At 29.9% G+C, this 14,877-nt stretch overlaps 1 protein-coding gene across 1 annotated transcript; it reads right to left on the reverse strand.

The window, feature by feature from the left end:
• Nucleotides 1-867: 867 nt before the first annotated feature.
• Nucleotides 868-2,628, reverse strand: LOC113365371. The gene has a single exon (XM_026606942.1). The coding sequence runs from the start codon at nt 2,626-2,628 to the stop codon at nt 868-870; it is 1,761 nt and encodes a 586-aa protein (XP_026462727.1).
• Nucleotides 2,629-14,877: the final 12,249 nt, after the last annotated feature.

The following is a 14,877-nucleotide window of genomic DNA, read 5'->3' on the forward strand; positions in this document are numbered from 1 at the left end:
TAAGCTATGAAACATGGACGGCAAAAAAGGCAAATTTAAAATTGACATCACGGTATATTTCATAGCAAAATGTGAATTGTTAATGCTTGCCTTACAAATAGCAGAGATTTCAAGTTATCTTTAATTCCATATGTAAAAATCAAATAAGAATAATTCACTAAATTCTGCTGTATCCATATAGGCAAGAGAAAATGCGCATTAATATGAATGTAATTTCATATATTAAAAGCATGATCGAAAGTAAATATCGCAACTAACTACAAATCTTAAAGTATGTTGAAAATTATAACCAATTATGACCAATTTGAGAAAACTAAAAACATAAAATAATTAATGATATATAATACATCTTGACTAACATTACGCATTTGAAGTGAATTGATACTCTCATACACAATAAGCAAATGTGCGACCATGCATTACAAAAAGATTTGATTAACTACTTCTCTGCAGTTTTTCTATTATCCGGAGAGATAATTATCCGGAGAGATAATTATGTTAAGTTTGTAGAATTAAAAAAGCCGTATATACTGGTGCTACTTAATAATTTCACTTGTGTTTAAGCTGTCCAATGATAGCAATATAAAATATATGGTTAGCATTACAAAAATAAAATCTTCATTATTGAAAACTCTTATGGCAGGATCTAATATTTATAACTAATTGTAAGATAGAATTTTTTCAATATTAATTATCTTAATGCGTTTAAAATTGAATTGTTAATGTTGAAGAATTGAAATGTTAATATTGAAAATAGGGTACGGAATGTACTAAATACTAGCAATTTTGTTGGAAAGTTAAATGAGTGATCAAATTAGATTAACATAAGATCTAATAATTTATATTTCGAAGAGCAAATTCAAGTAACTATATTGGTGGTAAATAGTGTCTGCTTGTTTGTGGTGAAGCAGGATTCGACAGCCCAGACTCATGAATTGGTGACAACGCTGGACTTCTAGCCTGAAGTAGCGGCCTCTTTCTTCTCACCTTTCTGCGCTGCTGAAGCTGAACAGCTGTCGCTGGTGGCAATTGAATTGATGCCAAAGTCTCCGCTAATCGTTGCAGTTCATCTGGATCTGCCAGTCTTCTTCTAACAGGAGGCGGAGGCGCTGGTGGTGATCCCGTCATCAGAGCAGGTAGAATCGATTCCGGAGGATTTACATCCTCTGGTTCCTCAACAACAGGCTCTGTTATTATTTCAGGTTCAACCTGATTAGGCATTACAACAACACCTTTTCCCAATCTTCTTCTTTTTCTTCCAAATCTGCTAACTATTCTAAAGAAATGCCTCAGTCTTATCGCAGGACGTATCGATTTTCTTGGCACACCGTTTTGTTGCAAACCTATTCCTGGTTCGTCATTATTCATAGTTACTAGAGAACCGGTAATTGTAGATATAGTAACTCCCGCATCATCAGGCGTTTCCGGACTGGTAGTCAAAGTTCCACAACAGGTCCATTTTCGCCGCCATCTATGGTGTTTGCCAATAGATTTCAGACTAGGAGGAGAATGCTTCGTGTTGGCGATAGTGCAACAAGAACACCGGTCGGCCGTCGCAGTAGCCGCAGTGTCTTGTAGTACAGCGTTTTGAACAATTGGTGCATCATTTGGTGTGTTCTTCACTTGGCAAACGTAAAACATTTTCCGCCTGTATTCTAACGTAGTAGTTTCTTCGCAGCAATATAAAGTGGACGGGCGCCTGCGAATTTCAGTTCCATTATCGGCAACTTTGTCTCCAGTACAAAAATATAACTTTGTCGTTGTCTGGTTAGTTGATGTCAAGCTGCTAGCAGTACTTTCGGGTGTTGGTGTTGGAACTTCAGGAGTTTCACGCCTGTAACCTCTGACATATTCGTAAGTTGTCAGTCCAAGAAGTGAGATGTACACGTGAAAGCAGCAGAGGTGAAGCAGTAATCCAGCAGCAACTGCTGCCAATAGTCCCAACGTAGCAACAATAAGTACGAAGCCGGTATCTGGTATATCAATAATTTCTTCACTTTGATTTATGGTGGCTGATGTGAAGTTGATCACTGCTTCGGTTGAGTTAAAATCATCGGTGGTTTGCTGTGATTGTAACTTGACCACTAGCTCCGCGAGCGCTATGCCGAGCACCACAACAGCTGTCATCATGGCGCTTAAGACGCACGCGAGGAATGCCGTGTAGTTCTTGCCGCCCACGCAATGATTCAACCATTTGCAATGGTGGTCAAATTTCGCGACGCACTTGTTGCAGGAGCTACAGTGCTTAGTTCGCGCATCTGCCGTCCTGATTTCACATAGATGGCATCTGCCGTCTTCAATGACGTGGGCGTATTTTTCCCGATCAAAATCGGGAACTCTTTGCCTGCGTTGCCTGTTCTCCTTTCTTCGTAAACCGGGATCCGCGGGGTCAATCAGCAACGCTGCTAAATGCGACACTGCATGAGTGGCAAAAAGTATCGATACTAAGGCCGATATGGGCTGTCGGATTTCTGTCGACAGTGCGGGTATCAACACCAGAAATGTTGCGAGCGCTGATAACAGAATAGCAAACCATCCGGCAAGTTGAAGGGGATGCAGCGGCAGCTGCAGACCGTGCGTGCGACGCCATTTCCGTGGACGGGCTGCCGTCGAAAGGGCGGCCGGCATGGCGACCGCGGAATGATCGTGCTAAATGAGCTAGCACTTCTGCACGCGGCATCTGACATGATGCGGGGAATGCCATGCAATGATGAACCTCTTCGCTTTGGAATTCTACGTCACCATTAAGCACCCTTCATATGTCACTAATTATCAGATTTTGCGAAAAAAAAACTAGGAAAATTTGTGGACGGAAAAATTTAATCACTGGATTTATAACATGCTTTAACACAATTCACTTTATTATAAATTTTATTATATTTTGAAAATCTTAGTTTCAATAACGATATAAATTTGTTTTAATCTCACCACAAAGGATTTTTTAGTATGCTGCAAATGAATATATTATTAAAAAATGATATATTGCAAGTTTATAAATTTTAGATATATAAATTCAATTGTGAAAAAAATAAATGTAACGATAGAGAAACAGAATTATAATTATATAAAATTGTGGATAATGTGAGTCCGAATACAATCAACAGTTTTAATTTATTTGATCATTTATTTTTAGACGTTTAATTTTTCGTGTTAATTTTAACACTTTAGCTATGCCAATTATTTAAACAAATAATTTTAAATGAGAAAACGGTTGGCAAACAATTATAATAAAGAACTAATAATTATTATAAAATGAAATAAAGTATTAGCTAAACATTTAAGTAACTTAAGAGTAATTAAATTTAAAAATTATTAAAGATATTTTACGATATTTTACATTACAGATTATAAATAACTAGTGCCGCAAATTCGCCTTTAAGATGATCTCATTGTAAGACAATGTAATCAAACATGAACAGCACAGTTTTCTTTTATATTTGTTTACATTACATAATGACACATATACCGTGTGTCGAAACGTATAAATAAATAGTTCATTATTTATTTGTTCTTTTATTTCGATGATTGAATGCAAATAAACATGAAGAATATGTCTCACAACGGCAAACAAAAAATTTAAGTCTTATATATATATATATATATATATATATATATATATATATATGGAAAAATCATAGGTAAAGCTCACATTTGAAATAGATAAATTGAACTATTTACTAGTCTATTGCTATGACAACTAGAATCAACTCAATAAATCGTCTACGACAAATGCGTCAACAACTTGAAAAGTGCTAATTCAATTTAAAGGGCATTTTATTGATGCTAATAAAAAGCAACTCCGCATTGAAATGAAAAAGATACTAGAAATAAAAAATGAGCAAATAAACCAATAAAAATTCGCAAAAAATAGCGAAAAAGTCAATCTGAAGAATTTTCGATAACAATACTTTTTAATTTGGCATTTCTTTAAATTAGTAAAATAATTCTATGAATTTACATTAAATTAAAAATACTTTCGAATCATTTTTCAAAACAAGCAAGTTCACAATATATTTTGTTGTTTTGTTAATTCTAATAGCAATGAATAAAATTACATTCTGGTATGTTCTCAAAGAAAAAACATGTATTATAAATAAGTAAATAATATACAGATATGTCTACTTATGCTCCAAATAAAATAATAATAAATATTTTGACATCATTTCACCAGAACAAATAAGACTAGCATTACAATAAAACTATAATTAAGGCTATGATACGGTCTATATAGTTTGACTTTCTTCCAAATAAGAACTCCAGTGAGTATAATTATATATATATATATATATATATATATATATATATATATATAAACTTTCCTGTCTATCAAATGTTAATTACATTAAATTCGCGTCATTGCCTGGTAAATTGATTTTAGCTAATTTACTTATTATCTGATATTTCAAAATGATTGAAGTTGAACCTTCAGCACTAATTATCGAGTAAAACATCCAATAGCTAATTTTATTAAGTTTTCCTATGCAAAATTCATGTCTGTCTATGAAATTGCTGTGAATGAATCATCTGGAGGTATTTGACAATAAGCTACTAAAAACATAAAATTAAGAAAGTACTCTGATGTTAATTTGAGTAAATAAAGATAACGTCGGATTAGAGATAATACTCAGATTAAAATAAATTCTGTCATGAGCTCAATAATTAGTAATACATTATATAATGTATACCCACGCTCATGCAAATAGAACATCTAATTATGTGCATTGGCAAAATACAAATAAAAATTCCCGAGTCGCATTCGAACAGCGAAAAATTAATTTAATCTTATATAACAATAAGAGCAGGAAAGTTTTAATAATAATTAAAAGAAAATAAAAAGTACTGATAAGCCTATCTTTGTCTTGTACAATAAACACATGTTTAATTAAATGATTTGCTTATGTTAAGCAATGACAATCTGTATAAATAAAGGAAAATTTACTAAAATCAAGTTCTTTTCCACGTTACGCAGTAAAATGTTTTAATTTAGTAAATTTAAATTAATTTTTAGTAGAAAATGAAATATTCAACGTACTAAATGTTTAAAAAAAAATAAATATTATATATATATATATATATATATTATATAAATAAGAGACAAAATATTAAAAAAAAGACTGAATATTCCTATAGTAGTTTAAACATAGGCCTTAGTCAATTGCGGCTAACACTTTTAAGAACAATTTAGCTGTAAATGGGTTGTCGTCTGCTAAAGTATTTTTGACAAAGATTCATTTCAAATTAAAATAAAATTTCAGTATAGATATTCACAAATAATAATAATAATAAAATAAAACAGAAGTGATACTTTAAAAAACTCTAACAATATATTATAAACTTGCAACAATCAATTATTACAGATTAGATTTTGGGAACTCGACATACAAAATCTAACCAATAGTAATAGAAGCATCTAGATAACCGAGAAAAGGTTATATTCGTAAAACACACCCTCTTATAGCGATAAAACTAATTTTAAAAATAATCACTTTTTACTTTATTCAGTTTAGCCTTAAAACAATTCACTAATCTCTAGTATATATATAATCACAGTATTTCCACTGATCAGAATATTTCCACATTTTCCCCATCAAAATGAAAAACAACGCAAGCACACTACGGGACGGCTAAATGTACACTGAAGGCATAGTATGAACGATCGTCGGAACCAAGCGTTCGGGGCCGTCGAGCGCTGGATGAGTTCCATCAGGTGGGTCAAATAGAGATACGTAGTCACCGGAGCGAAGAGATCGGTCGGGGCGCGTTAGGTGGCCGAGAAAGAAAATACGCAAGCGCAATCGATTGACGAACAGGGGTTGGAAAATTTTAGACCTCTTAAGGAAAACTTTCACTCAAGAGAAAAGGGTTGACAGTAGGCTTACCGACGTATATTTAGATAGATACGACGATCTGCCTCTATAAATATACTGAATTCATATAATGCACAGTTTTGAAATTATTTTCAGAACGAGAATGACAAAATATACACACACACATTATATATATATATATATATATATATATATACATATATATATATATGTTTAATTTGAGTTCAAATTCGGGCGTAACATCAATAAAAATAGTATGAGAGTTTTTTTTTGTTTTAAAAGTTTATTTATTTAAAATCCATACGTTTCGGCTAGCATCTTAGCCATCATTCAGTGGTAATCAAATTAACTATAAAAATTGAAACTAAATAAATTATATGTAAGAAATGGACAAACAATAATAATAAAACACAATTTTGTATCCTAATATAGCATATGTAACCATTATTAATTATTATCATTTATTAATAATGGTTTCATATGTTATATTAGAATACAAAATTGTAAGTGTTTTATTATTATTATTATTGTTTGTCCATGAAATTTCTTACATATAATTTATTTAGTTTCAATTTTTATAGTTAATTTGATTACCACTGAATGATGGCTAAACGTATGGATTTTAAATAAATAAACTTAAAAAAAAAACTCATACTTTTTTTATTGATGTTACGCCTGAATTTAAACTCAAATTAAACATATATATCAACATCAAATTCAAGACCATTCAAATATATATATATATATATATATATATATATATATATATATAAATATATATATATATATATATATATATATATATATATATACAAATATATATATATATATATATATATATATATATAGATTATTATATATCTATATATCTCTCTATCTATATCTCTCTCATTCTATCCCTCTATATCTATATCTCTATATATCTATACAATATATATATCTATATATATATATTAAGGACTACCCTAATATATATATATATATATATATATATATATATATTAGGGTAGTCCTTAATATGGACATTTTCGAATTTCCAAATGCTTCCAAATTGATAAAAAAAAAAATCCTCTGTAAGTTTAGCTCTTAATATTGTGTATTAGATAGTGCGCAATTCAATGAAAGTTTTGTACGGAAATAGCATGGAAAAATTTTCAAAAATCTTAAAAATGTTTTTTAGATATAACTTAGTGAACAAATGAATGAGTTTTAATAAAAATTCGACGCTCTACAAAATAAATTATAAAAAACCTGTTTCGCAGAGCGTCGAATTTTCAATAAAAGATGGCACGAATTGTCACTTTTTAATTTATTTGTCGCTAAGTTATACCTAAAAAACATTAAAATTTTCGAATTTTTTCCATCCAATTTCCATATGAAGCTTTGAATGAATTGCGCACTATCTAAAAGTTAATATTAAGAGTTAAAACTTTTAGAGATTTGTTTTATCAATTTGGAAGCATTTAAGCCCCTGGGAGCAATAAAATTCGAAAATGTCTACATTAAGGACCACCCTAATATATATATAGGGTAAAAAGGTCCACTACTATATTATTTGAAAGTAAAGATAAAAAAATGTATAACCAACCATCACATTGATTCTTGCTATCGAGAAATAAACGGCAATGTTTGCAAAACCATAACAAAAGTATTTTCTTTCGTTGTTAGTTTTTTTTTGTTGTGAGCACTGTTTAGTTAACAAGACCTTAATATAAATAATTGGTATAGTTAATTTTTAATTTTAACAGTTTTTTAGATTACCTCTATAAAAACTTACACGTGGGTGGGGTAAAAAGGACCAACTGAACCTTTACCCTGACATTGATGTAAACAATAAAAAATAGTAAATATAAAAGTAAATCAAGTTAAAAAAACATTTTACAAGAGATAATTTAAACGGATATTTATTCCAACTTTGCGGATGAATATTTCTGGCAAAATACCAGATCAAGGTTATATACAGTGTTATTCTGTAAAAAAATGTACCCATAAAATTTATATTTTGCCTTGGCTGTATATTCATAGAATCCTTTTAAAATTGATAATAAGACATTGGATCTGTTGATTGGATTTGATCTCGTAAGCTATACCCATCTCACAATCTGTTCAACGCTGAATACAATAGAATTGTCTTCTTTTTTAATCAGTCTTTTTTTTAATATTATACCCTAAACTTAAAAAATAGATGATATCAATAAGATATTCTGTATCAATGTCTTACAATAGTAGATACAATAATGCTTGTAAAATCATAATGAGAAAAAGAGGGAAAACGCATTCCTTCTTTTCAAATTTAATAAATGATAAATAAATGATTTTAATAAAAACTGAGTTACCGTTTTTGGCACTTTTTACCCCGTATCTTCGAAACAATTAGACATGCCTTCGCCAAAAACTAATCAGCACGTCTCCTTATCAATACGAATCAAATGTTTTTTTTAATTATTCAAATCCTCGACGAAAATTTGTATCCGTGCGCGCACACACACACATACATCAATTTTTTCTAAGGAATGCTTAAATGTTCAGAAACTTTTGAAACGTAAAGATTTATAAAAATTTTCATTTTCGATTTTTTTGCGATTACTATAACTTGCCTTACGGGAAGTTAATTAATATAGTTTCCCTAATCAATGGATTACATGAAATATTTGAATAGTCGAACAATTCATGTAAGACATCATTCCACCCCTGTTTGAACGGTTAAAATCTTTAGCACTCCTAGTAAAGAATACTCTGGAGAAAATTATGCAAATCGAGGCAATGCAACGCAAGGACAAACCTCTCTCGGAGCTCACTTCTCCACAGGGTGAATAAATTGATCGTCTCTCAAGTTCGGATCAAATCAGATTAAAACGAGCGCACTGATATAATGCGCACTGATGCGAGGGCTTAAAATATGACACGTTTTGAAAAATAATTCGAATCGATAAACATAAAGAAAATTAATTCCAAGAATATTATTCGTATGTATTATGTACGCATTCATATATGCAACTCAATTTCTTTTATAAAAATGACTCAAAATTCTTACGTAATGCATTTTTTTTAAATTTTGAACAGCAATCAGAACCTTATGTGAGCTTTTGGGCTGAAACCTCTTTATTTCGCATTTTTTTTAGATGGTAACCCACTGGTTAATCCATCCATATTTGATGACTTTGTTATTAAAATTAATCTAATAGGGCTGACATTTTATTGGTGCAGCAATGCCGGGTGAGGGCTATTTCCACTTGGAAACATATTACTATCTATATTTCCAAGTAAAAATCGTTGTCACTGCTGTCTGACAACAGGCTGCTCAAAGTGGGTATCGAACCCGGAACCTATGAAACAAGTCCCGTCGCTCTTAACCGCTTACCTACCAATTATTAAACATTTTTCACAAATGGGATATACGGACGAGCCCAATGCAAAATATATTCATTTATTATATTTACCTTACCATATTATATTATGGTCTACCGATAATTTCTATCCAAATCTATGACATCATTTTCGATACGTTTGTTGCATGTTTATTTATTGCATGTTCGGCTCTATACTTTTATCGATTAATGTATACATATTGACGTAGAAAATAAACTATAATAAAGTTGATTCACCTTACAATTAGTGTGGAAGAATACTATACCCATGACAACTGACAAAGTTCATTTACGCTACTGTATTTTATACGATTTTTAACAAAGAAAAAATGCTAAAGAAGCAAGTAAAAATTTATTGAAAGTTTAGTGAAGGCACAGTTTCTGATGGGACATACGAAAGATAGTACGAAAAATTTGAAAGGGGTGATTTCGACCTCTCTGGTAAGCAAGATCCTTTTCTGACGACATCGGGGATCCCCGAAGGTGTTAATTCAGCTAAAGAAAACATTTCTGACCATATTTGGAAGATTGGATAAGTATTTAAGATGCGTGCAACATGAATAAGTAAGAAAAATTTGGATGATTGAGTTCTCATATGCACATCTCCGCTTGCTCTAAACAAAATATAGCTCTTTTTGAACCGGCTGATAGCTGGGAATGAAATGTGAATTTCCATACAACAACATTGTAAGGAAAAGGGCATATTGTGATCCTTAGACCTTAAGAGTAAAACTTAAACCTTCTTCTCTAAACCAAATTTGACTTCGAATAAGAAAATGTTGTGTATATGGTGTAACATTCGAGAATTAGTTATAAGCTTTTGAAACTAAACCAAAAGCTCAATTCGGAGAATTCCAAAAATGAGGCCAGCAATGATCAATAGAAAAGACCTTCCAGTATGATACTGGAAGGACAATACTTCCAGTATGATACTGGAAGGACAATACTTCCAGTATGATACTGGAAGGACAATACTTCCAGTATGATACTGGAAGGACAATACTTCCAGTATGATACTGCAAGGACAATACTCAATAGAATGAACACCACGATAGCGCTAAACCATATGCTGCTTTAGGGACTCCGTAAAAAAATTGCAGAATTAGGCGGAGAAATTCTATCGCACCCACCATATTTATCGGACATGCACCCTCTGATTATTACTTTTTTTGTCCTAACAAAGTTTTTTAACAAGCTAAAAATTCAAGAATGAAGAAGATGTCAAACAAGCACTGGTTCAATTATTCACATCTAAAGATGAAACATTTTTTGCAAATGGGATATACAAATTGACCAAAGATCATTAATAATAATGATAATTGTTATATTCAATGAAGTTAATTGACGCAAGAAAAAAAATTGTATGTTGTTTTATTCCACAAACGGCCGGAACTTTCCGGTACCAACATTCATCATGGTCTCATTTTGAATTCAGAGGGCAAAAACGATGATCATAAACAATAATGCAAAAATAAATTTATTATAATAATACTCTTACAACAGGGAAATCAGGTTAGTTAATACTAATAAAATTCAAAAATTTATGATCGTGACCTAAAATTCTGCAAATAAACTCATTTAACGCTTTTGCTACGAGCGTTTCCTATCGACGACCTGTGTGTACGAGTTTCACCTATAGAAAACATCCAGTACTTTTGCTTCAAGATATATCACTCTAATTGTGAGTTAACTATGGAAAATTCGAACACGTTATTATCGTTATTAGTTATTTAGAAGTGAAAATTTTAATTTTCATTTATTAAATACAATTCTACTGGTAATGTTTGAACAGTGCAACAAATATTTGGGTGGCTCGAAAGGGTTAGAGCTAAAACAAACTCTAATCATACACAGATTAACATCCTATTGAGTTGTTTCCAATAATTGTAACAATGAAACTCAACGATATTGGTTTAGAGCCAATTTCCTATAAATTATATAGATCTACATACTGATAAACAAATGGTTAACAGAAATAATAAGAAAGAATATAGCAAGTCATCGCAAAAAATACTATATGTATAAAAATGATACAACTAATAATGTAAAATGATAAGTTATTTCAAAATATTAACAGAACATTACAGTTGGTATATAATAAATATTTAGGATTAGTTTTTTAACAGAAAATGAAACGAATATTATTCAAAATAATTGTACTGACGTATATAATATATGAAACACAATGCTGGGTATGTATTATAAATAATAATAATTTAAATTATAACTTTATAATAAAAATTATTTTGGACTTTAGAGCCATTCCTTCAGTTTATATTTACATTAATATTTGCATAACCATATTAAAACATCATCCTATGAAATTACGGTAAGGTAGTAACTAATATCTATAAACCAAGTGGAACGAAGACTACAAGACACATTCACTTATTATTTAAATTTTCAAGAAAATAGTTGAATTGTTAAAGATGATATGTATTCATATCCAAAATATTTATGTGAAAATTCAAATTATTTGAAAAATTGTAAGACCTAATGTTACTATGTAGATCTATGAACCCTTAGCCATAAATACCTATGTCGGTTTATTTTCAGACAAACTACAGGTTTAATTTTCTGGCAATTAAGGCAGAATATTGGAATACAGATTATATGATAATTCATGCATTCGATACAAAGAAACTCAATAGAACATATTCATATTGGAATGTGAATTTCACTCAAGTAAAGGAAGTCGATAATATAATGGTAAATATAAGTTAATGGCTAAGAATTACAAAATCTGAAAAGACATAAACCTCTTTATTTATATGTTTTTAGAATTGCAAATTCGTACAATTCGTTCGGAGGGTAAGACATTTGCTGACATTGTAATAATCAATCCGTGCTTTTCCGTGTTAGAATATACCTAATGGTGTTTCAAAAGATTTTTAATTTATAATAATGATATAAAATCGGAAGATAAAAATAAATTGTTGATTAATGATGATATTATCAATTAGATACAAATAGGTAATTTTCGTTTCACAACAAATGAAGTGAGTCTAATTGAAATTTCTTGCATCAGACTGGTATGCCCAGGCATTTCTCTAAAAGTTTGGGTGAAGTTCTTTAAAATATATATAGCAATAAAGCAAAAAAAAAACAATATGTATGCAAAATATATATGTTTGCAATAGAATGCAACTGATTCATGAACAAGTCTAATAATTATGATAAAAAATGCTAATAATGTCCACTTCAAAAAAGATCAAATTTAATATATCACCGCTCCAAAATATTATTCTATATAATTATTTTTTATTTCATTTATGAAAAACTTGCATAAAAAGATATATAAAATATTATTTGGTATATAAAATTAACTATACAATATTACATATACTAATTAAATTTTGAATTCACACAGGCGCATGTGAATATGTACCAATACATGAGCAATCAATATAAAGACTTCTTGCCACCTATAAAAGCTAGTTATTGTGATTTCTTATTAAAAGATCCACGAACAAAGGAAACAGGATTTGTCGATAAAATGATTAGACAATTAAAGAAACCTATCCACCAATTAGTTTTTGGGTCAAATCAAATGCCTACATCTTGTCCCATCAAAACAGTAAGTATATTCAACGTAATTTATGAGGAAAATTCATAAATCTATTCTGCCATTATAGGGCTCATTGGTACTTATCCCGATTGCATGTTTTACTATAATATTTTGAAACTATTAAAAATCCTAAATTTAATACCTAGTTTTGAAAAAAGTATTTTCACACTCTATACTAAAATAAACGCAAATAACTACTTATTCATTAAATTAATTTTAGAACAAGGAATCAGTTTCAGTTAGAAAGTTTTATCTAAATGAACTGCTACTACGTAATTTCATCATCATATGTCCTTATCATTATATTATAAATGTCCTCAAGTGCAATTGTAAATCTTGTTATAGAAAAAATAGAGTTGCTACAACGGTTATTGTATACACTTAAAAAAATGTAGGTACTCAATAAATAAATTGTAATTTATTTCAATTATATAATATATATTCAGGGAAATTATTACGCAAAGGTGCACGTCGAAGAAGAGAAGTTGCCAGCTTTTTTTCTGCCAGCTGCAAGAATAAAGTTGTATTGAACTTTGTCAATGAGAAAATCGTCTGGCATAATGCTTCTTTTATATTTGAAATTACGGAATATGTATCAGAGAAGCATAGAAGAGCTGGAAGAAAATGATTTAGGTGATCAATAAAATAAAACTATTATTACATTCGAATTTTGGAGTTCACAAATGCATTAACATTATGTATAATACAAGAATGTAATCAAATAATTTGAAACAAGTGATTTTGAAACGCAGTATTGTGAGCTTAAATCAAAACAACTAACATACAATATTATTGTCGACGTTTATCAACATGTTTTATTAAACAAGTTTACGCCATTGTATAAAATGGAATTTGCTTTGGTAGCTCATTGATGAATATCTTTCGTAATAAAAACAATACGATAAAAAATATTATTATTTTTTACATTGTCTTTCAAACAACGATGTAATTAAATATTAATAAGTATAATATAGATATTAATAAATATTAATATGCAAACTATGCTGTAGATGTTAATATATTTTCTGTGAAAATTATTATATGTTAATTAGATATAATAGATAATAGATATGTTAATTAGGTAATTTTTAAAAAAAAATATAATTTCGTTATATACAAAAAAGTTTGAAAATATGTGTGCAAATTTAATTTTCTAAATATAAAACTTCTAAAGGTAAAGTTCTATATAAAGGCAATTCATGAAATACGTAGGTAAGTCGCGCTAAAACACCATTGTCTACTTTATTATCTTAAATAAGCATTTTATAACAACAATTGAATAAAGTCATTTCATAAATATTTAAGTCATTCAGTTAACTAATTAAGTTGTAAATACGTAGAATAGTACATATCTCTAAGATTTTAAAACTCTATTGGCACTACCGTAACATATAATCAGAGCACCTATTCTCTTTTATTTATTTATACCTAATAATAAATATAAATGCAGATAGATTAAATACAAGCATAAGGATAGTTAATATACCCGAAAATCATCACCATATCCCGGATTTGGATACTTTCATCGTATGACAAAAATCGTGATACGACAAATATACCATGTGCTAAATAATGATAATGTTTCCACAATGTAATGTAGATTTTCCATTTTGATTGTTGGTCAATTTCAGCAAAACAATTTTATAATTACAATTTCATAATAACTTTTGCATGACTTTTTTTTCAATGTGCTCATATACATATAATAATAGCTAACAATGTAGTGCTAAATAATAATCTGATCATCTGCAGAATTATTGGAAATCATTACATTTGTCATAAACGATAGAAAAAAAATTATTAATAATCCAAAACCATCAAGCTTGTATAAGAATGCAGTTCGGAAAAAATATACGTTTGTCTGTGTGTTCGTGTAGTGAACAGATTTTTTGCCGTGAATCGACGTTTTCTCAAAAAACGACTGGACCGATTTCATAAATTTAAAAGCCATACGATGTATCTCGATGAGGACATCGTTTATCAGTTTTGTGCGACGATCGGCCAAGTCATTACTTTATAAATAGCAAAAAAGTGAAAAATTTTTCGTCCACGTTTTAGCCCGCAATTCTAAATCGATTTTGAAAATTCAAAAACCGTTCGAAAGGTATTGTTT

Source organism: Ctenocephalides felis, unplaced genomic scaffold (assembly GCF_003426905.1).
Source record: "Ctenocephalides felis isolate EL2017-DRISC unplaced genomic scaffold, ASM342690v1 CF-g0.4_SCAFFOLD_00950, whole genome shotgun sequence".
Taxonomy (NCBI): Eukaryota; Metazoa; Arthropoda; class Insecta; order Siphonaptera; family Pulicidae; genus Ctenocephalides; species Ctenocephalides felis.

Coding starts and splice junctions, on each gene's coding strand:
- LOC113365371 (XM_026606942.1), bottom strand. CDS start 2,628: ATGCCGGCCGCCCTTTCGACGGCAGCCCGTCCACGGAAATGGCGTCGC.